The sequence below is a fragment of the Xiphophorus couchianus genome, chromosome 14, assembly GCF_001444195.1.
Source record: "Xiphophorus couchianus chromosome 14, X_couchianus-1.0, whole genome shotgun sequence".
NCBI classification, from domain to species: domain Eukaryota; kingdom Metazoa; phylum Chordata; class Actinopteri; order Cyprinodontiformes; family Poeciliidae; genus Xiphophorus; species Xiphophorus couchianus.
The window spans coordinates 26,124-51,471 of record NC_040241.1 but is presented as its reverse complement, the minus strand read 5'-3'; the positions used below and the strand labels follow the sequence as shown (position 1 = coordinate 51,471).

Genomic DNA, 25,348 nt, shown 5'->3' with positions numbered 1-25,348 from the left:
TTGACGACTTGGGCAGTGTCCTTCAGCGTCACATGTTGACGATTTGGGTAGGTCACATGTTTTACGTGGATTATTGACGAGAAGGGTTCTAGAAACCGCTGCCGAACCTTCAAAACCCGACGATTTGGTTAGGTTTAGGGCAAAAATTACGGTAAGGCATAGGGTAAAACCCCTCACGTCACATATTGACGCGAAAGGGGTACCCTGCGCGTCAATATGTGACGAGGACGGACCGTCCGATGCGTCAATATATGACGAGTTGGGAGTGAGAATGGGTTGAAATCTGCCAGTGTGCTGCAACAAACCAAAACCTCATCCATGTTAAGTTAAATCTAGCCGCTTCTGGACCGGTCCATATTTATGTGACCAGAAGTGAGTAACCTGATAAATGTGGGAAAGGCAGAAGCACCTTGAGTGGGGGAGGGGCAAGTCTCCTCCTTCACAGCGCCATCAGCAGACCGCCGCCTCCTCTGCTGTAGCAACACTGCTCCTTCACTACCCTCCTCCTTTTCCTCTTCTTCTGCAGTCTGTGCTGTTGATCGCCAGCCTGCAGGAGTAGTCTGCGTCTCCACAGGAGTCATTCCTTCTTCTTGACATTATTTCCTTCCTTAATTTTGGACGAAATCTGGGAGAATTGTGGAGATGATTGGCAGCAAGGAGCGACGTGCAGCGAACGTGAAAGGCTTACTGAGGAGGAACTGGCTGCTTATTGCGACAGTTCTGTCGGTGCTGATCGGTAGGTGAACGGTTCTGTATGTCAGTGTGTCACACTCTGACGCATTATTTCCGCTAACCGTCCTCAGTGTGTGAGATGTGTCTAACCCAGCTCCAGAGCTGTTGTAGCTCCATGCTGGGCAGACAGCCACAGGTTTGGTGCTGGAGGAGACAGCCTCTCCTGTGTCTTGATGAGCCTCAGTCAAACGTGACCAGACTGAGGTGAGAGCGGTTGGTGGGCTATGGAGGGTCTCTTAACAGAACATCTACTGTGGATGTTTTTGGCTGAATATTTTAGCTTTGTCTGTCTTTCATAGGACGCATTGCTCATGATGCAGAGCTTCAGTCAAGGATGCTCTCCATAAATGTCACCAGCTAAAGGCAATTTTTTGTCCTTTTTTTGTAATTACAAATCTCAGCAATACTTAGTTAGATTTATCAGACTGGCAGAAAAAAGCATCCCTCATCCATACAATGTTATATAGTATTCATACCTCTGGAACTTCTCATGTGTATTTTATTTAGATTTTATGTGACAGTCCAACACAAAGCATCTTGTGATTGGGATTTGAACAGCTGAGGGACAGCTTCATATTAGTGGCCGTGTACCTCATGTTTCCTCATCTGAAATACTTAGTGCCTGCATAAGTCAGAGAAAATCGAATTCATTATTGTAGATTCATTCATGTTTTCACCAAATCTATGAACCGTGAATGGTGTGTGTGTGTACACACGGTCTTGACCCAAGACCTTTGTGTACATGTGGAAATGCAGTTCAGACAAAAAGGTTTAAATAGATTTAGATTTAAAGTGATGTTTCTTCTAATGGAAATAAATACCTCTGTGTTCATCTGGGCAACAGACTGTACTGGAGACACAACAGTGAAGCTTCAGTTCAGTCTGGAATGAATTTCCAGACTGAACTGAAGTGAAGGAATAGAGCAGACTGTACTTCTTGAGGAAGCTAAGATCCTTCAAGGTTTGCAGCAAGATACTGCAGATCTTCTATCAGTCTGTTGTTGAGAGCTTCATCTCTTCTGCCATCATCTGTTAGGGCAGCAGCATCAGAACCAGGGACCTCAAAGGGCTTAACAGCCTGATGAAGAAGGCTGGTTCTGTTCTGGTTCTGTTCTGGGGACGATTGTGGAACCTCTGCAGATGATGATGCAAAGAAGGATTCTTCATAAAAGCAAGAAAATTATAGACAACCCTGACCATGCTCTTCACAAAACTGTCTTGGGAAAACAGAGTGCCTTCAGTCAAATGCTTCTTCAGATTTACTGTAATACAGACTGCTGCAAGAGATCTTTCCTACCAACAGCATTTACGGTCTACACTCTTTGAAGAATTAATGAGTTACAAAAACAATTAATTTCCTTTTGGGATTAATAAAATATTTTTGAATTTGAATTTTGTCACCACAAAATAAACCACTATAAAACCTGTGGAAACAAGTAATTACAAGAAGACTTTGCTTGCTGTGATGCCAATAAAGATTTTTTCCACTGAGTATAAAGAAGGGTATGAATATTTTGGTTAAAGCACACCAACTATATAGCAGAAGCTAATTTTAACTTAAATTCAAATTACATCTACCCTTGAAAAACTACAGAACCCAAATTTAATTTCAACATTGTAATTTACATGTGCTATAATGCGTTACATTTGTCTTGTTCAATACTGTACATGCTCCTCTATGTTTCCTGTTTGAGATCAATTGTATGGGGGAAAAGGGAGAGAATGTGAGGAGAGGAACTGCTGCAAGAGTCTCCACCCACTTCAAAAATAAGAGCATCAATATAAACACTTGAAAAATTCTTAGTAGTCAATTAAATCAAAACTTCCAGACAGATGTCAAACTTTATTCAGGAGAAAGTTTACACAACAGACAAATAAATGAATGCTTTAGAACTTACCTGGAAAAATTGGCTTACGGGACTCTTAAGTGCTCTTAACGTTTTCAAAGACAACAAAAGTCTTAAAGCACTTTAAGAAAAAATTAGCTCCACTGCCAGTGCATTAGAGCAACTGCTAAATAAATACTCTCTTTTAAAATACTACACCTATATTTAGATAGGGACCCGTTTTCTATTCATTTTAACAGTCATACAGCATTAAAACAGTCTGATTAAATACCAGGCTAATTTAAATCATTGAACTCTTGGCTTTCTGGGCTTATTTTCTCTGATTTAAAAAAAGCTGAAATGCATTAAAGCTCTCTTGTACTCTGAACTAGCCTGGATGTAGATGGTGAAAGACCAGATTTAGATATCATTGTTAATTTCTGATATTTAAACTTTTGCTTTAACTTATTTAGATTGACATGAAACGGTTAAAAAATGAAGCTATGTTTGGTTAATCAGTGTCTTCTTTTAAACTGACTGTTTGCTGAATTAGCTGACTAGGTGGACTTGAAATGGTATGAGCAGCAGCTACTTTATAACTGACAGTTGGAATAACTTTTTGGCTTTTTGATGTTTCAGCTCAGGTATTTTATAATAACATGTCTAACTCATATATGAGTTAAAAATAATTAGGGTGGTTAAACTTAAAAACTTGAGTTCAACAGCTGCCTTAAAAACACAAGTTAACACAACTTGAAATAATGTTTTTTTCCAACTTAGGATGGCAAGCTAGAAAACTAGACCAATTGCTGATAATTCATTGATTAAATATGATACCATAAGTTGAAATGACTAACTATAGAACATTATTCATTCTCAAAAAATTGAGTACTCTTGTCAAGTAAATTTACAATCATATTCTATTTGAACTCAAATAATTAAGTTATACCATTTGTCTAACTAATGAATACTAGTTGTATGAACTTCATACTCCGAGTTTAAATAACTTGCAAAGTTACAATAACCATTCAAAAAAACTTGTTTTATTTTGTTAAAGTAGCAAGCAATTATATATACTTTCAACTCTCATTTTAAAGTTAAACTGACTAACTGTATTCATACCAATTCCCTTTCTGAGTTAATTTAACTCAAGAGTTTAAGGCAGCTACTGAACTTCAAATTGCAATTTAAGTAAACTAACATTTCCAAATATTGCTCACCTTCTCCACTAATAATGCCAAGTTTACCAGTTTCCTAAAAATAATTACACAAAATGCGGTTCCATTTCAAATATTATACATTTATTTTTATCTTTCTCTATCAAAAAAAGAGACGAGCCTTAAATCAAGCGTAAAAGAAAACATTTGTTCAAGACAATCAGAAGTGTTGACATTTATTGAAGGACCAAAACTGTGTTGTTGCGCAACACCCCCCCCCTCCTTTCTGTCTCTACTCTCTCACTCTCGTACTTCCTCTTTTGAGAGGGGAGATGTGCTACCAGCTCTCCGTCTAACGGGTCCGTTGAGTTTCCTAAATCTGCTGGGATTTACCCTGTCCAGAACTGAAGTAAACTCTGTTTAAGCTGGTTTCGAGAAACGATTCGCCTGGTTATCTGACGGCCTACATCCAGGTGTCCCACCCTTCTTCCCCCTGTGAATTAGCCAGACTGAGCAACCTACAGCCAACTAGTTTCACAGAGCACACCTGTTAACGGTCGCTCGTTCTCTATTTTACAACTTGCATTTGTTATTGAACCAGGTAGGTTTTAGTAACTCGGGCGAGTCCCAAGTATGATGTTTTAAATATGGGCTACCAGCAACCTAAAAACATTTTCCACCTCTTCCTCTCCAGAATCAAACATCACAGCTATTTTACAACCATCAAAGAACTTTAAGGTGACTCATTAACTGAATGTCCACAACATCTTTAGATTTTCTTTATGCTAAATATTTTATTAGTAAGGCCTTTTTGCAAGGGTCAGTACAGCTTAATTCAGTAGCAGAAATAATCAAATAAGTAAAATCAATCATCTAGTCTATCTTTCCCTACTGCTGACACTGAGAACTAAAAAAGGAACCTTAGAGCGAGACGGACGGAGTTTGGCGCCTCGAACCCCAGACCTGGCACGACGACGAAGAAGGTGCGGCAGCAGGAGGAGGAAGTTGATCGACGAAGGCAGGGATCTCTGTAGGTCCGATGAACTTCTTCTCCGCATGGATGGTAAGGTCACACAGGACTTGGTGCTGGCAGGAAAAAAGGCACCAGTTCTTCTTCTTTGTCTTTGCCTTTGTCTTCATCTTTGTCTTTGGGGTCTGAACCCAGCCGATGAGAGAAGTGCGATTCGAAGCCACAGGTTGCAGGGCTGACGGGTTGGTCTCCATGAGCAGGACAGTCTTCGGCTCCGTGGCCCCGGCTCTTCTTCAGCTGCAGAGTTCTTTGTCCATCTCTTGGCTCGAAGCTGCCCGGAGGATCCAACGAAAGGTTCCTCTTTTGCACCCACCTTATATAGGGTTTATCTGTCTGCTTAGACAGATGATCTCATATCCGTCACTGTCTTAAGAGACATCATGTCATGATGTCTGTGCCAATGTCTCAGGGTTGCTCAACCTCCTGTTTCCATATAAGGTGCTGATCATCTCTGCTCTCCTGTTAGTTCCCCTTTTTCCCTTCCTGTCACCTTTCACCTACCATCTACCTCCAACATATCAGTGATGTTTAATTGCAGTTTTATAACCTTTTACACCATTTCAAGTTCAATGTCAAAATCACATTTATATCACATTTATTTTCTTTAGCTTCTCTGATTTATCATTCATTTATAATTTTATAACTATAACTTATTAATTATATTTATTATAATCTTAATGTGAGTTATTACAGATGTTTTTCTGAAAAGAAACCAAGAATAATCCATGATTCTAATTATTTAATACCAAAGTTACAGTTACTTGTTTTTCTTGTAAGTGTTCTCACAAATGTAAGTGTAAGTATTATTACAAGTAAACCAATATTAATATAAGTATTTTACTTTGAATCTTATCCAATTACTAATAATGTTTAGATTTCATTCTTTAAAACTTTCATGCTTTAAACTAAGAAATAGTCTCAGCTATTTTTATAAATCTGCAGGCTGGAAACTTCCTCTTTTTCCAGGAAACCTGCTTTTCCTGTTTAATGACTCTCTCTGACTGACTATGATTTCTTATGATTAGATAGAAAAAAGTAGAATTAAAGCAAAGTTTGCATGAGACAAAAACAACACACACAACTAGATTTATTTTATTGACACTTAAGTCTAATGTTGGGCCTTGATGTCACTTGAGTGATTCATTTTAAAGATAACTTTATTTATTATTACTGTTAAACTAAAATCTCCAGCATGGGGAAGTGGGATGAGCTCGGATTTTCTTGACAACTGACAAAAACAGAAATTAATTTTTTGACAAATAACAGAAATATATATTTTTTATATAAATCTCAAATAAATGCACTTAAGAGGCACCAATTAAGAACTTTACCTAATGTTTTATTGTAAAAATTTTGTTTTTACCCTTTGTAGATTCATTTATGACTCTTAAATGTTTATTTTTATCCCTTTCCCCCCCCCAAAACTTTTTTTCCATAAGCTGCTTTTACATGTCTCATGTTTTTACTTTACCTTATGCATTTCTGCTTTATTATGCAAATAAGGTGGGCAGTGACATTTTTCTAAAGTCAGCTGGCTGTGGGGACCACCTTAAGAGGGGTTGTCCTTCTTGGGTAAGTTCAACTATTGGTCAACAGATCTACACATGGATTCTGCTCCTTCTTGTCTGTTGACCAATAGTGAAGGAGCTGACCCAAGAAAGACAGTACAACCTATTTGCAAAATGAGGCATAATACAAGACAGAGATATGTAAAAATAACAATTAAAAAGACTTGAGGGAAGGGGACACACACACACACTGACTTAAGACATGAATGCATCTACAAGTAAAGGGCAAACACACATATATATTAAATTATGTGCTACAAAAATATTGTTTGTAGGAACTAAGCTGGAAAAATATCAAGGTAAATTATAAGATATGAGGTGAAGTTTTCTTATTTATTTAATTGGTGCATTTTAAGTGTATTTTATTGGTGAGTTTCAGTCCTCCATTTAAATCAGACCATTATTTTAAAAAACATTCTAACCACGTTGAACAGTGGCAGTGCAAAGTCAATACAACTAGCTAGCTCTCTCAAAAACAGTCCAAAAAGTGCAAAACAATCAGTGTTTTAACAAACTCACAAAAACCCTGAGAGGTTTTTCCACAAATTCAGCACAATGCTAAATGTTTTAGTGCATAACCATTAGTATTAACATTTAGTGCATAGAACAAACTGAACAAATTCTTACAGGAACTCTTATTTAAGAAAACAAAACTGTAAACATATGTTACAGTTTGTACCTCAAGATTTTGTTTCTCAAACCATGTACTCGAGCTGAGGCCTGGTCTAGTCTGATCTTCATCACCACTCTCTGAAGAAACTCAAACGAATACTTCATGTCATTTGGATACTTGAGATTGATACAGTAGATGACACCCATAAGCATAGCAAAGCCAAGTGTCATCTTTAATGTTGTGAAGCACAATGGTCTCCTCCACCACAACTGCCACGTCGAAGACCTCGTGTGGGATGGCCCCTAGTTCACTACCTTCACAGGCAATCAGGAGACCAACCTGCATCCCCTTTATGGCATCATCCAGAATATCAGCACGAGCCTTAAAAATAGAAAAGAAATAATGACATTTGTGTGCAAGTAGGCCTGTCACGATAGCAAATTTTGCTGAGCGATTAATTGTCTCAAAAAATTATTGCGATAAACAATAATATTGTCTGAAGACCTTTTTACACTGATGTAATGGAAATGACGTAATAATGCATGTGATTTCCTGCCAAAGATAAATACACTTTATTTTCAAAAGAATATTTAACACTGGAACTGATAAACAAAATAAACAAAACAACCAAAAACAAAATGGATTCTCAGTCTCCATTAACAAAAAATGTACTTGATAAAAACTAAACAACATAAAGCCAAAGTGGAAATAAATACTGCATTCAACCAAAAGAGTGCAGATTATGAAGTCTGTATATTATGTTGCCCTTCAGTAATAATTAGATTTAAATAGAGAAGATGGGCACATCGACTACCTGATGCAATAATTCACACTACATGATTTTTTGCTCCTATTTTTCCCCATACAACAATCTTAAAACGTTGGTCTTTCTAAGATTATGTGGTGTGTTATGGTAGATCGTTGTTGCCGCTCCGATCCAAATCAGGGATTTTCCCCACTGGGAGCTTAATGCAGTTTGTTGAATGTGACAGGCAGCCAATCAGAAAGCGCGGATTCTCCTCCGCGCTTTCTGAGGGGAAATTACGTCGGGGAATCCCAAACAGCTGACACGGTGCAACCCGAAGTCCAGCCGACGTGGAAACAACATTAATGTTTATTCAACATGCAAAGAATATAGAAATGACAAGAGGAGGAGTTGGAGCGAAATTGCTACCGCAGTTGATAAACCCGGTAACTTTTCAGCTGTTCTTCGTTAACGTGACATAAATAGGTTCTAATGATTTTCATTCAGTCAGGACTTTACGCTGACACTAGCCACATGCATTGCAGGTAGATTGTAGTAAAGCATTGATTAATGCCTGGTTTTAAAATTAGTTCACTGGACTTGCAGCCATTATTTTGTGCCCATTGTTGGACACTACAGGGCAGGATCGAACCGATCGAACCGTTATACCTAGGATTTCTGTCGGCTAATGTGTGGTCTGTCAGGTTTTGAAAATGGGCAGACAATCGGCCGACAGCTCTAAGATCGTGTCTTGTGCGCTGGGCTTTACACTAAGAAAATGAGGAAGGGAGGGTCAGTGGAGAGCACCGGAGTTGAGCCTTTTTTTCATTCGGTGTCATCAACAGAAAAAGAAAAAGGACGGAAGAGACGATAATGCCGATAATTGAAATGACGTCGATAGTTTTAATTTATCTTATGATTAATCGATTTATCGTTTATCGCGACAGGCCTATGTGCAAGTAAAGAATGCAAATACTCAGTTATTTTTAAACTGCAAGGTTTTGTGCTATTGTGAAGTTTAACAATCCGCATGTTTTGACACTTGTGGGGTTGTATGATGCACTTCTGTTTAGTCAGAGAATACCCTGACACACACTCCCAGTTTGACAAAGCATAGAGCATAATGGCAATGAAACAGGCCACTGTTGTGGATGAGGCCAACATCAAGAAGCATTAGACATTGAAAATAAGTCCCACCTGAAAAAAAGCCAGTTTATGTGTGCATATTCAACATATTTTCAGCACTTTACTTTGTCATCAGGTAGTCCTCCTTTTTGACAAACTTTTTTCATCCACAGAACTTGTATTTTCATGCACATGAGCACATTGTATGGCAGATTTAAAACCACCATTGTGAAGCGCTGAAATTATTCTAAAAATGTAGGACACTAGAAATGTTTCCATTTAATGCATTTTTTAAATCATCAAATTCTTCAAATGTCAAAAGAAATGAAAGAAAATGCAAATCAGGCATGTTTCCATCAACTGGCTTTGAGCAAAATCAATCAGGACAGACGAAGTAATTACATCAGAATTTGATGTTATGCATGACTGTAGTAAACAGGAAGTAATGTCTCTTAAGGACTAAAAATAAATTTTTGCAAACACAAATACTACAAAAAGATTAAGAAATTATATCAAGAAAGAGAAATAGGTCAATATGTAAATAGTCTTTGTAATAACATGTCTTAGTCACACATCCTGATGACAGTTGATGGATCTTCCCCAGATATGTAGCGTGGCAAACCAAGCAGAGCAGCAGCCCTTCTCCTTTCATTCGTGTCCTGCAAGAGATGAGACATGCAGTAAGACGAATATATTTTAACAAAAATAACAAATTATGCCTAGTTTTCTAGCCATCTTCAGTTCTGCTCACATCTTTTGCAAGGCAGTCCAAAATGTCTTTGAGTGGCTGCTTCTTTCCAGATTTGGTTGCTGCTTTGTAGACCTCCAGCAGTCTCAGATCCAGGCCACTGACAGCTCCACTTCATCCACAGTTTTTGCCAAACTTTAAATAATGGACCACCTGCACAAAAAAAACCCATACATTTCAGATTATGGTATTTTAAAAAAAAAAAGTATTAATACATACTTGGCCAGTTTTGCCACTTAGTTAAAATAACTTGTCTAAATTGTTATCTTCACCAACTTCATTGTCCAAACTAGAGGTTCCAAAGTTTTCAGAATTTAACCCGCACAATAACAGTAACATAGACTGTCCCCAATTTATTTTAAATGATATACCTCGATATTGGGTCAAATGAACAAGAACAGAATTCATCATGCTAGTTTAATTCATTTTAAGGTGACCTAAGCACACTCTTTAGTAACAACTAAAGTAAATTAGTAGTCATCTTTAAAATGTAATAAAATTTAAAAAAGATTTTTCAGGACCTACAGTGGGGTCCTGACTATCTGGAAGCCACCGCAACTCCCTGATATGCTATACTCTTGGGCACACGCCCAGACTGAGCAAAGACAAACGCTTGATAAATAATTACTGTAAAATTCAGAATACAGTTTAATCTGCAATTGCCGCTGGAGGTAGTTTCCTCTCTTTAACAGTGAAATTGCATTTGTCACCGGCAACCAGAAACGGGACACAGGTGCGCACCAACACATGAAACAAAGGACACGGCTAATTACTGACAAGAAACACGACTAATTACTGACGCACAGCCTTTCCCGAAGCCGCTAACTCACCTGCAGTCAGCACGTCAATGCAAAACTTTGACCAAGCGCCACATATGTGTTTCTGAGGGCGTGTACAATACAAAAATCGTGGTAGCTGCTTGTATTTTCTCTTAAGAAAAGTTCTATAAGCGCAACCGAGTAGCATACTGCGTTTAGCTAGGCTTGTCTGCATTGACTAACTCCTGCCCTCGACAATTAGCAAGCTGTTGTTTTATGTCCTGTGTTTAAACATGTAACAGAGACACGAACTTTTAGCTCTTAACATATTCTAAAAATGGATGGCATTATCAAAAAAAACGACAAATGAAGCTTACCTTACTATGACTCCAGCTCGCTTCGCATTTCAAAAAAATGTCCCGCCGAATTTGAACGCCTTTGGGACAGAGGTCTTGGAAAAATTGGTATTCATCCGCGACTTTGCTTTCGACGTCCTTAATCTGGTCAGGTGATGTTCCTCTTCTTCATTTAATATGCAATTCTAACTTGGATGGATAACTTTATAAAGTCTGACTAAATCTTACATCATATTTAGTCCCTTATCAGATAAAGAGCGAATTTCCGGCACTATTTGTATCTCGCATTAATATTGCCAGTGGTGATCAGTTTTTATAAGATCCGGTTACCTTTTTAAAACTCAGATTGTCAAGTTATGTTCACACATTTAAATTTATGTTTCACTGAACTGACTCACATCCTCGAGTTGAAATGCCGATAACTCAGGAAATTAAGTTGAAATTACATAACTCATTATGTTAATTGGAAGTAACTTATAGAAAAACGTTATGATAACTAATTGAGAGTATGACTTTTAACAGTGTAGCATGTGTCTATAGGTAGGGCTTGAACTTTCATAGAAAGAAAACGATATGAAATGTTATGGCAATTTAAGTGCTTCCATGGAATGTATGTGAAGGTTAATAAATGATCAGTGTTCTAAATTCAAACACGAGTTCTCTCTTTTCTTTCTGTTGTCAAAATGTGAACCTGAACTCCCTCTTAAAAGTAAGGGTGCACTGATCAGAGTTTTTTGGGTGATTACAGATCTTTAAAAAGCCTGACCTACTGATTCCAATTTTGGCCAATACCATTTTTTTGTTTGAAAAGTTGATAAATATAGTGACAAAGTTAGCAACAGTGGGACAATGATTAACTGCCTACATGCAGACGTGAGCTGGTGCGTGGGTCTGTCAGTCAGCTTCTCTCCTAGCAGAACAGAAAGCGACAGTCGCTGATTTTCAGACCTTTGTGAAGGAAGATCAGATTTAATTCAATTTAGTTTATGCAGCACCATTTCATAACAGATGTCATGTCAAGATCAGTGGATAAAATCGATTTCACTTGTAAATGATCGCTGATCTCCCAAAATTAAGGAAATCAGGGTCGATTTTTTGGTGTACCCCACTTAAAGGTTTGGTCAGATTTTTGTAACTGGGATTCTGTTGGGAATTTATGAGTAATTATTATTCTAAGCTACAATAATAAATGCTGTTAACAGCTTTTAAAAACTCAGATAAAATTTACCTAGATGTTAATTTGTGTGGGGCTAAGACAAAATTGTTTTCTATCTTGTTAAAGCATCCTTAGTCAAAAATATCACATTGTGATATGAGAACAAGATTTCGTAAACTGTTAAACCACCAACATATTAGACTGTTATTCACAGTTAAGATCACAATTATCCCCACTGCTAGATTTCTATTTTAGATTTTTTTATCCTGTTTCTGATAAGAAATGAGACAGGCATCTCTAAAAAAGATAATAAAACAATGTATCAGTATCAGTCCTCTTGACTTGATAAGGCACTATACAAGGACATAGTCTGTAGTACGGTCGGTGGAGTTGAGGAGGCAGAGGGAGGGTGCAAATCCTGGGAATATGAAGAGGAGCAGAGAATGCATGAGGGGTATTGATCTTTTAAGTAAGAGGGTACTTTACCATGTGGACAATGAAAAGAGAGCAGGGAAATTTTGTAAATGATCATAATAGCAATGGGAAGCTGGTGGAGTGTACAAAGAACAGTGGAGATGTTTTCACGTTTACACTCTCTCTTAAGGTTCCTGTGAGCATTGTTCTGAACATTCTGTCATTTTTGTGTGTCCTCCCCAAAAATTCCCAAAGGCATGTTTTGCATGTTTTCTCTGCTATTCTGATTATTTATCTCTGGTGATGAGCTCAGTCATTTAGGCAAGAGCACCTCTTTACCATCACCCTAATCTTTAGCTCTCTCCACAGATTCTCAATCAGCTTCAAGTCAAGACTTTGGCTACATCCACTCTAAACCATTAACATTACCTTCAGTCAGAATAAAGCAAGTTGGCAAAACTAAAAGAAGACTTTAAATCTGAATCTGCTTGGGGAATGAATAGTTTTGGGCTTAGCTGTGGACAGATTGTTTTTAACACCAAGTCTGATGGAAGTTAGCTTCATGATCATTCTAAGAGCAGTATGCTGTATATGAGTTGTTGTGAAATGGGAAGATTCCTGGTGAGATCATTATAATCTTCTGTAGATCTTATACAGCAGAGATACACTTTGTGATCCACTGCTACTATTTAACCTTGATTTTTCATACCCAAGACATTTCTCCCAGGCTGTTTCATTTACTAAACCATTGAAAGCACACCGTGCACAGATTGGTTCAGCAGCATTTTGATCCTCGGCTTCATTTTAAATGCGTCTGAAGCCGTAATCAGAAATGTCTTTCCCAGAAACTGTGAACGTAAACACAAATATGTTTTTCAGGTCAAAGTTGTTTCAAAATCCACCCCACTCATAGTTAATGTTTGAAGTCATCCTGACTGGGCCGGGGGTGGGGGAAACTGTTATGTTGTAAAGGTGTTAGAGTAAATCATTATAGTGGACATAATTACACAGTAATCAGGGTTGTTAAAATCACAGGGATCCAACATGTATAATGCAAAGTAGTCAAAATCAGAACAGGCCTGCAGTCAGGTGCTGCAATGAAAAACACCAACTTGGAAGAAATGTCATATTTGTAATATTCTGAAAAATTTGCCATCTAAAGTTAATCTTTCTGGTCCTGTTATTTCTTTCTAAAGTTGTTCTTAACCTCTTTAAAGCACTTTGCATTACACCGTGTTGTTGGAAACATGCTCTATAAATAAAGTTTGATCAGTAATACAGTTACTTCACAGGAAAATATGACCAAAATATGCTGTTTAGCATTTCTAAGAACTGTCTATTGTGCAACATGATTGACTCCATTCATTGAAAATCCAGTTAAGTGTTGGACAGACACAAATGGATACAGTAGCTTAGCATGAAAGAATACTGCTGACAGACTTGAAAGGATCCTGGATACGGAGAGAAATTAATCAAACATGTAGCTAAGCAACAGAACTGGTACATAATCACAATGAGAAGTTGAATGGCCACAATCAGATAGACAAATAAATATACAATAATTAAATAAAATATCTTTACCATTTCCAATTTTCTGTTTAAAAATCATTTATCCAATATCATACATTTTCTTTATGTCTTTTATGGTTGTTGATCGCAGCTTATTTATACCCTTTTCATTATTACTTCGAGTTCAGTAAAAATCACTCATGGTTGCTGTGGCCACAATGAGCAGTTGTCTGCTAGTCTCACTGACTGAGATACTGAAGCTCAAGTTGTCAATCCATTCTAGTCTAGTCTAAAATGCTGGACTAGAATTCTAGTCCGGCATTCTAGAATTCTAGAATGCTAGAATGGACTAGCATTCTACTCTATTGTTGTAATAATGTGTGTGCTGAAAGGTGACTTTGACTCTTAAAAGCACTTTACATCGCCAGTGCATCTAGAAAAGCATAATTTAAGTACAGTCCCTGAAGGCCATTAAGAGTATAGGCATATGTTTTGATGCACAAATGTGAATAATTCATATTATGCTACTAATTGTGTCAAGAAAAAAGATTGTATTTTGTATTTTTTTTATTCCCAGATACCTAAAAGGTCACATTTGGATAGTGTTAATTGCTGTATATCACGAGAATGAACTGGGTTTCTTCAGGTACATTCACGCACCAACCCTATTTGGTCTGCTTTAATCAAACTCCAGTTTGTTTGCCTAGAAAGTCTGGTTCTTTTGGGGAAGTGTGATTGCAAAACTGAACTCTGATTTGGATTAAAAAACCAAACTCCGCCTACGAACCTAGGTCTTGTTCATTTGAAGTAAACTCTGGTGTGAATATGTGAATGCCAAACAGACCAGAGACCACTCCAGAAATAGTAACCAGATAACAGCACAGGGGGCATTCTAATCTATTGCTAGCAGGAGCTTGTGGTTTTCAGCTAAAGAGAAATCCTACAACCACTGAAATATGACGCCACTCCATTTTTGTTTGCATTTTCCTAACAAAAGTAAGAAGTTTTGTTTAGTGTCTTCAAAGATTTTCATGTCAATTCAGTGACTCTTAGAGCAGCGCCAATACAGACGAGGAGGTGAAACAGGTTTTTCAAAACTTTTGGCTCATTTGACAGTGCAGTGTGAAAGTGAACCGCAGCAGCATGAAATGTAACACCTGTTGCAATTTTGGGCCCCAATTGAACTGAGTCTACCGGACAGACAACCTTAAAATGTGGTCATATTGTTGGTACAGTTCTCAGAGGCTAGTGTTCTTCAGCTTTTAAATGCATCTCTGCTTCAACAGAACAGGCTCGTATAGTAGGGTCATTACCAGGTCTCTGTAGAACAAGCTTAGTAAATGGAAACAGAAAGTGAAACAGGATTGGAATTTGACACACTTGGCATAGGTGAATAAATGTGTTTTTTTATTAAAACATTGCAGTCTTTTTCAGGTGAACATGAGCTGTCAGAAAAACTGAGAAATTATCGATCTGATGTTTCAGGTATCAGTTTGGGCGTTGTGGTGAGGGAGTATGCGTCCCTCTCCCATCTCCACAAGCAGTATTTCGGCTTCCCAGGAGAGATCCTGATGCGAATGTTGAAACTGGTCATCCTTCCACTCATCATTTCAAGTATGATCACAGGTAAACTGACAGTTATGTGTTATGAATAGCGAGTGTCTTGGTTTTACAGATTTTTTTTTTCTGTTATAAATATGAACAGACTTTAAAAAGTCAACTTGTTTGTTTTTAGAAGAAACTAAAAGCTACTTTTAACATTTACTGTGAACATAATCTGTGCTGGACACGAAACATTTCTATTTATGAATAGGAGACAGACTTGGTGTCTTTTTTGCTTGAGCACCACAGTTATCACAGTTTGGCCTGATTTAGCACTCAAATGAAAAGAGGTGGAGGTGAGGTAAACATGTTATGGTTCTTGCAAATTAATTGACTGTTTATTTCTATAATTCTTTAGTAAATATCAATTGAGGTAGTTATCTTTACACCTATAGAATAAGGAGCTAGAATCAGCACACAGCTTCAGGTATTAAAGCTAGAAACCAGTGATCAGGCCTGGAATCTGAGTGTGCTACATAACACAATTACAAATTCAGCCTTCTACCATTTCCAGGATTAAAGGACTAATGTCCCAGCAAGATCTTGAGAAACTCATCCATATATTTATCTTTAGTCACATTGATTACTGCAATAGTGAGGTCCGGTCTGCCTAAAAAAAATCAATCCTCCAGCTGCAGCTGATCCAGAACACTGCTGTCTGCGTTCTCACTAAAACCAGGAAGATAGAGCACATCACCAATTCTAAAGTCCTTCCCGGAATGTTTGTATGATCAGTAAATGTGTGACCTTATTAGAAGGCAAGGTAAAGCAAGTATTTCACATGTAGCACCATTTATACACAAGGCAATCAGCCCATCAAAGGAAAGAGAAACAACTGTAGCAAAACATAAAAGCATTGCATAAAACAAACAAATGTAAAAATAGATATGAGTAGGTATAATAGAAACAAATGTTTGATTGAATGTTGAACAAAAGACCTGGGGCCTCATGTATAAAGCGTGTGTACCAAAAAAATGTGCGGCGCCTTTTTTACGCACAAGTTGGCAAGCATAAAAATGAACTTTGCGTCAAAGTTTGCATAAATGCACACTTTTTCCCTTGCATGAAAATGTGCGGCAGGCATGCTAACTTTTTCTGTAAATAATATAAAACTACAAAGCATCAAAACTCACCTAAATACACTGAAATCTGACTACATTCAGTGTTAATTAGACCACAAAGCATCAAACCTGATGTTGTTTTCATGGTTTTAATATTTTATTATTTAAACGTAAACGATAAAACTAAACCGCATTTATCCACAGATGTAATGAAGACTGAGGCTGGTTTGGATATGGATAAACAATCACTCCAGGGTGTTGGGTTAGAACAGCTGATATATATGTTTAGGTGAGTTAGTGAAATAAGAGAATGTCTGAGTCCAGAATTGAGCTTTGCTTGACTTTAATTGGCTCTTGAGGTTCCTCCATACATATACAGGCACGTTTGGGTGGGTGATAGGGTGTGTGTGGTTTTCTATAAAGATAAACAAATACAAATTATTAGAACTTGCCTGTAAATGCTGTCACAAATAAACCAAATGTCTACAAAGTGAATAAAAGTGTTTAAACTAGCAGCTGGTTAATATCTGAATATGAGAACGTAAATAATAATTACACATACATAATAATCAGCCCTGCTAATAATAGCATCACATGATAAAACATACAAGAGAAAAAAGGCATTTCAATTGGAAATGGTAACATGAATAACAGCTGCATCTAATTAACCGAGCTTAATAGCTTAATGCTAAACGGCTATATTTTAGCTCTCAAAAATAGGAGTAAATCACACCCAGTGATGGCATAGTTACTTTGAAAATGTAACTTTAATCGAATAACTGATTACTCATTGAAAAAGTAACTCAGTTAGATTACTGACTACTTGATTTGGAAAGTAACTAAGTTACATTAAAAGTAACTTTTTTAGTTACTTTCAGCAGCTGCTAACAACAACGATGTGAAAATTACATTGATCTTTGCCAATACTTAATTGTAAGCTATTTTATAATGGTAACATCAACAATGTGTCCCCACTTATAAGGTTGAACTGAAGGGGAGATTTTTTAATGGTTACAGTACAAAAAAAAAAACGTCAGTAATTTGTGCATGTTTTTGTGTGGTCCACTATTTTCTGGAAAACTCTAAGAAGGATTTTAACCAGGTTGTGCGTTACGGCCCTGCGTTTGGTGTCAGAGCGCAGCGCGCAGCGCTCCTCCTGCGGCTACACAATTCAGATGGCTTCTGCACAGATTTGTGACACTTATCTTAATATTAATAATTATAATGGCGTGTAGTTGCACAACTTTACGGACTCGTTTCCAATTTTCTGGATAGCTCGACGTAATTCACAGGTAATATATTAACTTGACATTAACAAAGACACAGCGGGACGGATCATCCGGGAAATGGTGGGGAGGGAGAGCCTGAGTAAAACTAATTGGAGGTCAGACACATTCTGGTGTTTATGTCTGCTTATTTCCAAGCTCAAATGAGCAAGTTCACGTTCAAAAACGAGCCCAAAAAAGCGCAACCTCATTAAAACTCATTAAATTTGCTAGCGATTTAAAAAAATAAATGTAAAAAAAAGCCCACAGCCTCTTATAATAATCGGACTTGGCGATCAGTGATGTCAGTAACGCGTTACTTTGTTACTTTGTAACGCGTTACTGACGTCGGACCACTTTTTTCAGTAACGAGTAATCTAACGCGTTGCTATTTCAAATCCAGTAGTCAGACTACAGATAGCCTACTTATCGAAATCACTTTGCGTTACTGTGCGTTACTATTTTCTTTTGTTATTTAATCGTATTTCCTCTATGGGTCTTGTCGAGTGTCCGACGTCTCTATGCTACATAAACGTAAACAATGGAGGGAGATGCGCATTTTGTTGGTGGAAAATCTGGAACTATTTTGAGTTTCTGTCGCCAAGTCCAATTATTATAAACGACTTTGGGATTTTTTGTGTGTTTTAAGTCGCTTGCAAATTTAATGAGTGGCGGGTTGCGCCTTTTTGGGCTCGTTTCTGAACGTGAAGTTGCTCATTTGGGCTTGGAAATAAACAGAGACTCATAATAAATCAAAAATAGGTCCGTCATTAAGGTAGTCTTAGTCAGGCTCTCCCTGTCCATCATTTCCCGGATGATCCGTCCCGCTGTGTCTTTGTTAATGTTTTTTTTTTCAATTTTTTTATTTTTTATTTTTTGTCTTTGTTAATGTCAAGTTCATATATTACCTCTGAATGTCATGAAAGTGGTGTGGATGGTGGTGAGGCAGACGCTGTAGACCCAGGTATGATGAATAAGGAATTTAATAAGGCAACACACAGTCCAAAAACAGTCCCAAAGCCGGGCAGCACGGCCGAGCTAAAGCCAGGGCTCGACGCCGGTAGCAAACGGTTAACGAGGGACGAAAGGTAGACAGGGCACACAGGAACGGCACGACAAACGCCAAGGGCGGCAAGTAACGACAAGGACCCGACAAAGAACAGACACACAGGTGACACTAAATACACTGGGGGTAATCATAGAAACGAGACACACCTGGGAACAATCAAGGGGAGGACAGGACAACGAAGAGACTTAAGGGGACAGAAAACTCTAAATAAACACAGAAAGACACAGATCATGACAGTACCCCCCCCTCAAGGGCGGCTACCAGACGCCCAAGAAAAAAAAAAAAAAAAAAAAACCCAAAAAACCCAACAAGGGTGGGTGGAGGGGTGCCGGACGGCGGGCCAGAGTCCAAACGAACAAAAAAAAACAACCCACAGTCGTGGGCGGAAAAACAAGAAGGGCCAAGAGTCCATAAACAACAAAAAAAAAAAAAACTACCCACAGGGTGGGCGGAGGCAAAGGAGGCGGGAACCACTGAGGTGGTCTGGCGGTCGTCCGCGGCAGCGGGAACTACGGAGGTGGTCCGGCGGTCGTCCGCGGCGCTGGAGGCGGGAACCACGGAGGCGGTCCAGCGGCCGTCCGTGGCGCTGGAGACGGGAACCACGGAGGCGGTCCGGCGGCCGTCCGTGGCGCTGGAGACGGGAACCACGGAGGCGGTCCGGCGGTCGCCCGCGGCGCTGGAGGCGGGAACCCCGGAGGTGGTCTAGCGGCCGTCCGCGGCGCCGGAGGTGGCAACGGGGAGTCCCGGGGGCCGCCCACAGACGGCGACGACGAGCCCCCCGAGGCAGGGTCTCTGGTGGAGCACAGGGGGTCTCAGTGGGAACACAGAAGGTCGGGGTCTCAGGAGGATCGTAGGGGGTCTGGGTCTCTGGAGGAACGCAGAGGGTCTCGGGAGTCGGGGTCTCGGGAGGAACGCTGAGGGTCTCGGTCTCGGGTGGAACGCTGGAGGTCAGGGTCTCGGGTGGATTGCTGGAGGTCAGGGTCTCGGGTGGAACGCTGGAGGTCAGGGTCTCGGGTGGAACGCTGGAGGTCAGGGTCTCGGGTGGAACGCCGGCTGGAACGGCCTCCGGTGCGCCGGCAGGAACGCCGGCTGGAACGGCCTCCGGTGCGCCGGCAGGAACGCCGGCTGGAACGGCCTCCGGTGCGCCGGCGGGTGCGCCGGCTGGAACGGCCTCCGGTGCGCCGGCGGGTGCGCCGGCTGGAACGGCCTCCGGTGCGCCGGCGGGTGCGCCGGCTGGAACGGCCTCCGGTGCGCCGGCGGGTGCGCCGGCTGGAACGGCCTCCGGTGCGCCGGCGGGTGCGCCGGCCGGAACGGCCTCCGGTGCGCCGGCGGGTGCGCCGGCCGGAACGCCGGCTGATTCGGCCTCGGGTGCGCCGGCCGGAACGCCGGCTGATTCGGCCTCGGGTGCGCCGGCCGGAACGCCGGCTGATTCGGCCTCCGGTGCGCCGGCCGGAACGCCGGCTGATTCGGCCTCCGGTGCGCCGGCCGGAACGCCGGCTGATTCGGCCTCCGGTGCGCCGGCCGGAACGCCGGCTGATTCGGCCTCCGGTGCGCCGGCAGGAACGCCGGCTGATTCGGCCTCCGGTGCGCCGGCAGGAACGCCGGCTGATTCGGCCTCCGGTGCGCCGGCAGGAACGCCGGCTGATTCGGCCTCCGGTGCGCCGGCAGGAACGCCGGCTGATTCGGCCTCCGGTGCGCCGGCAGGAACGCCGGCTGATTCGGCCTCCGGTGCGCCGGCAGGAACGCCGGCTGATTCGGCCTCCGGTGCGCCGGCAGGAACGCCGGCTGATTCGGCCTCCGGTGCGCCGGCAGGAACGCCGGCTGATTCGGCCTCCGGTGCGCCGGCAGGAACGCCGGCTGATTCGGCCTCCGGTGCGCCGGCAGGAACGCCGGCTGATTCGGCCTCCGGTGCGCCGGCTGGAACGCCGGCTGAAACGGCCTCGGGTGCGCCGGCTGGAACGCCGGCTGAAACGGCCTCGGGTGCGCCGGCTGCGCCGGTTGGGGGTGCTGGTCCCGGAGCTGGAGCTGGATCTGGGCTGGCGGAGAAACTGTGCGGATTGGGAGGCAGAGGGTTACCTCTCAGCACGGCAGCCGCCGTCAGGCACTCCCTCTCTGCCTCCTGTTGCAACTCCGCCAGCCCCAGATGCGGAAGTCGCGGGATCCATTCGTCCAGCATAATCACCAAGCGTGTGGCTATATTCAGGCGGTGACGGGCAGAGTATGGCCTTGCCACCTCTTCGACATAGTCCTTTATGGTTTTTCGCAAGCCCCCTGGGTCCATGATGTAATTAGCGTGCCTCACCGTACTTTTGGTCGGGTCCTTCTGTCATGAAAGTGGTGTGGATGGTGGTGAGGCAGACGCTGTAGACCCAGGTATGATGAATAAGGAATTTAATAAGGCAACACACAGTCCAAAAACAGTCCCAAAGCCGGGCAGCACGGCCGAGCTAAAGCCAGGGCTCGACGCCGGTAGCAAACGGTTAACGAGGGACGAAAGGTAGACAGGGCACACAGGAACGGCACGACAAACGCCAAGGGCGGCAAGTAACGACAAGGACCCGACAAAGAACAGACACACAGGTGACACTAAATACACTGGGGGTAATCATAGAAACGAGACACACCTGGGAACAATCAAGGGGAGGACAGGACAACGAAGAGACTTAAGGGGACAGAAAACTCTAAATAAACACAGAAAGACACAGATCATGACACTGAATGACGTCGAGCTTCGCGTTGCGCTCCAGAAAACTGCAAACATCGAGACTAATTTGAACAGCGCAATAAACGTGAAAACAGCCACGAATAAACATGTCCGTAGTTGCCAATAATTAGAATGTCAACTTAACGCCATTATAATTATTAATATTAAGATAAGTGTCACAAATCTGTGCAGCCATCTGAGTTGTGGAGCTGCAGGACGAGCTCTGTGCGCTGCGCTTTGACACCAAAGGCAGGGCCGTAACGCACAACCTGGAGGTTGGGGCTTTTATATGGGGGCTTTTAAATCCTTCTTAGAGTTTTCCAGACAACAGTGGAAAACAAATTAATCACGTTTTTTATTTGTACTGTTGTAACTATTAAACAATCTCCTCTTCAGTTCAACCTTATAAGTGGAGACACATTGTTGATGTTACCATTATAAAATAGCTTATAATCAGTGTTGGGTAGTAACGGATTACATGTAATGACGTTACGTAATTTAATTACAAAAAAAGAGTAACTGTAATTCGTTACAGTTACAATGAGAAAATATGTAATTCAGTTACAGTTACTTCCGAAAATATTAAGAATTACAAATTTAGTTACATTTAAAAAAAAATATGAACAAAAACCTTTGCGAAATATGTAATGATATTTTTATTGCTTTGCGCCCTATATCGCCTTTTCCCGCTACGGCTCCTTGTCTCTATCATATCTGCCAGCCGCAATGCCACTCTGATGTTCCATCCTGTGCTGGTGGAGCCTCCTGGAGGAACAGCAAGCGAGCGGACGGTTCCATTTCAGCTCAAGCAGCGCATCAAAAATGACAGCCTTCCAGCACTGGAAATATAAGGAGCATTTCATTTACATATGTGAAAATGGCTCAAATTTAACCGTGCAGTGCAAGAAGTGTTTGCCGGCTATCAAGAACTTGTCCACGTCGAAGCAATCTATGTCAAACCTGAGGAAACATTTAGAGGTAAGTGCAACTCACTGATAGACGAAGCGTATTGTTTTACGAATATTTGACTGTTTGGTGTTGATGCATGACAAACGTTGGAATCTATTCTTTCCCATGAGACATTGTATGCAATGTGCTAGTGTTATGGTTTTCATGATGAACATAAAGTAAACTAGAAAATTCCTGAAGAAATTTAACTGGGGCCTGCCAAAGTGTGCCCGTCGGTTTGGACCCAGCGTTCTGATGCTAAAAATTAGCATCAATGCTAAGCTTAGCTAAATAGTAGTCACTAGCTTGTGGAATTTTATAACTTGCTTCGCAAGTCAGTCACTACTCTCCTTATGCATTGCTATGGGCAGGCCCCAATTAATGCTACTTTGAACATATAATTATTAATTATAGTATATTTTTCTTCTATCTTTTTTTCTCTCTCTCTTTTCAGAGGAAGCATCCAGGCGTTCTTCTGAAAGAAGAACTCTTGACACTACGTTGTAGTGTCCACAGTTGTTTTGCTTGTCTAACACAGTGATTGTGTGATTTTGGAAAACTATTGTTTTTCCCGTTTTGATTTTGAATGATATGTTGCAAACACTTCTATTTTTGTCAACATTCCATTGACTGTTAAATGTTCAATGACTAACTTGACTACCCATCGTCCATCTTAATTCTTGATGCACTGTATTGTGCCGTGTTTAATTTTACAAGCAAGGGTGTGCAAAGAAAAAATCAAGAAAAATAAAATGTGATGTAAAAGTCTTACTTTGCTTATTTATTACTAAACTAGAGCACTTCATTGTCATTGCACATGTATGAAGTAATGAAATGCAGTTTGGCATCTAATCAAGTGCAACGTGTGCAGATTGTACAGCATGCAGTATTTAGAGATAAAATGCAGTTATTCACAGCTAGGGTAAGGAAAGATGGTTGATAGATATGTGCAGCAGAATAAATAAATTACCCCTAGGGAAATGCATGTATGTGCAGAGCCACTGTAGATAGGGCTATACAGGTGCGAATTGAAGAGGAACACTGTACAAATGTTGGGATGGTACAGTAAGGTATGGATAGAGGGGAAGGAAAGACTGGTCTTTGGGAAGAGTTCAATAAGGTGACCACTGTAGGAAAGAAGTGGTTTCTGAACCTGCTTGTGTTAGTCTGCAAACTGCGTAAATGGTAGAGCCTGGGGAAGGAGCAGAAAAGAGTATGGCCCGATGAGAGGAGTCTGAGAAAATCTTACATGCCTGGTGCTGGCATCTCTTCTTGTGGACCTCCTGTGATTGCCTGTCAGCAATTCCTGACAGGCAATCAGGAATTGCCTGATTCCTGATTGCCTGTTTCTATGCGACAGTTATCAGCACCAGAAAGGTCAACAATGGAGGGAGGTGCGCATTTTGTCGTTGGAAAAACAGGAACTAATTTGAGTTTCGGTCGCCAAGTTCGATTACTATAAGCGGCTTTGGGCTTATTTTTTTCTAAAGTTGTTAGCAAGGGTTGCCCTTTTGGGCTGTTTTTGAATGTGAAGTTGCTTATTTGGGCTTGGAAATAAGCGGACGTAAACCCCAGAATTTGTCTGACCTCCAGTTTCTTTTAGTCAGGCTCTCTTTGTCTATCACTTCCCAGATGATCCGTCCCGCTGTGTTTTTGTTAATGTCAAGTTAATATATTTGCTGTGAATGACATCAAGCTTCATGTTGCACTACAACAAACTGCAAACATCGAGATTATTATGAACAGTGCAATAACAATAACAAAAACACTGTAACAGCTGTAATTGTGTAGTGTCTCTTTAAGATACTCTAGTATCGCTAATGATGTGAGTATGCACCACTGCTTCTCGGTAGAGAGCATGGTAGAAACGTGCTATAGATGGACACATGAACTGAGATGGACATGTTAGCTCCCTAATTTTTAGTAAAGTTATGGGTTGTTTGGACTCTGCTCATTGTCATGTTTGATAATATAAGCAGTCGTTCAACCGGGCTTTGTAAGGTTGGTGAAGTGTATTTATTAAAGGACAACACTGTGGAATTACAAGTACCAGTGTGGTTGTGAGTTTTTGACCGTCCTGACAAGTTTTTCGCCTCCTCTCCTCCCTTAAACACAACCCAAACATTACAACACGCAAAAATTACTATTTTTTTGTACTGTTGTAACAATTACACAATCTCCCCTTCAGTTCAACCTTATAAGTGGAGATACTGTACGTTGTCGTTAGAAAATGACTTACAATTAAGTATTGCCAAAGCTCAATGTAATTTTCACAGGTGGCGGAGCGTTGTTGTTAGTAGCTGCTGAAAGTAACTAAAAAGTTATTTTTAATGTAACTTAGTTACTTTCTAAATCAAGTAACCAGTAATCTAAGTTACTTTTTCAAAGTAACTATGCCATCACTGGTGGTCATAAAGGGATGGACATGGTCAGCAACAATACTCAGGTAGGCTGTGGCGTTGACAGAATGCTCAATTGATACTAATGGGCTCAAAGTGTGCTAGGACAATATCCCCCACACCATTCCACCACCACCAGCCTGAACTGCTGGTACAAGGCAGGATGCTTTCATGTTGTTGACACCAAATTCTGACCCTACCATCCGAATGTTGCAGCAGAAATCGAGATTCATCAGACCAGGTAAAGTTTTCCAAATCTTCTATTGTCCAATTTTGGTGAGCCTGTGTAAATTGTAGCCTCAGTTTCCTGTTCTTAGCTGACAGGAGTGGCACCCAGTGTGGTCTTCTGCTGCTGTAGCCCATACGCCTCATGGTTTGACATGTTGTTCTTCTGCATACCTCAGTTGTAACGAGTGACAACCGAGGTAACCGGCAACCGTTGAGTAATGGTTGCTGTTCTATCAGCTCGAACCAGTCTGGCCATTCACCTCTGACATCAACAAGGCATTTGGCCCACAGAACTGCCGCTCACTAGATATTTTCTCTATTTTGGACCATTCTCT

The 25,348-nt window shown here is 41.0% G+C and overlaps 1 protein-coding gene and 2 long non-coding RNA genes across 4 annotated transcripts in view; 2 read left to right on the top strand and 1 right to left on the bottom strand.

The window, feature by feature from the left end:
* Positions 1-477: 477 nt before the first annotated feature.
* slc1a1 (solute carrier family 1 member 1) overlaps positions 478-25,348 on the top strand; it is a 38,518-nt gene continuing 13,647 nt past the window's right edge. For both annotated transcript variants that reach the window (XM_028038308.1, XM_028038306.1), the window contains exons 1-2: positions 478-736; positions 15,223-15,363. In XM_028038308.1, coding sequence (XP_027894109.1) covers positions 643-736; positions 15,223-15,363 — 235 coding nt within the window. In that variant the 5' untranslated portion in view covers positions 478-642. The remainder of the gene's footprint in view (positions 737-15,222; positions 15,364-25,348) is intronic.
* Positions 9,345-15,190, bottom strand: LOC114157388 (uncharacterized). Its single transcript, XR_003598144.1, has 3 exons — positions 10,680-15,190; positions 9,548-9,697; positions 9,345-9,455 (listed from the first exon to the last, which is right to left on the bottom strand). It is a non-coding gene; the product is annotated as an uncharacterized LOC114157388 (long non-coding RNA).
* On the top strand, positions 21,837-23,157 carry LOC114157387 (uncharacterized). Its single transcript, XR_003598143.1, has 2 exons — positions 21,837-22,416; positions 22,841-23,157. It is a non-coding gene; the product is annotated as an uncharacterized LOC114157387 (long non-coding RNA).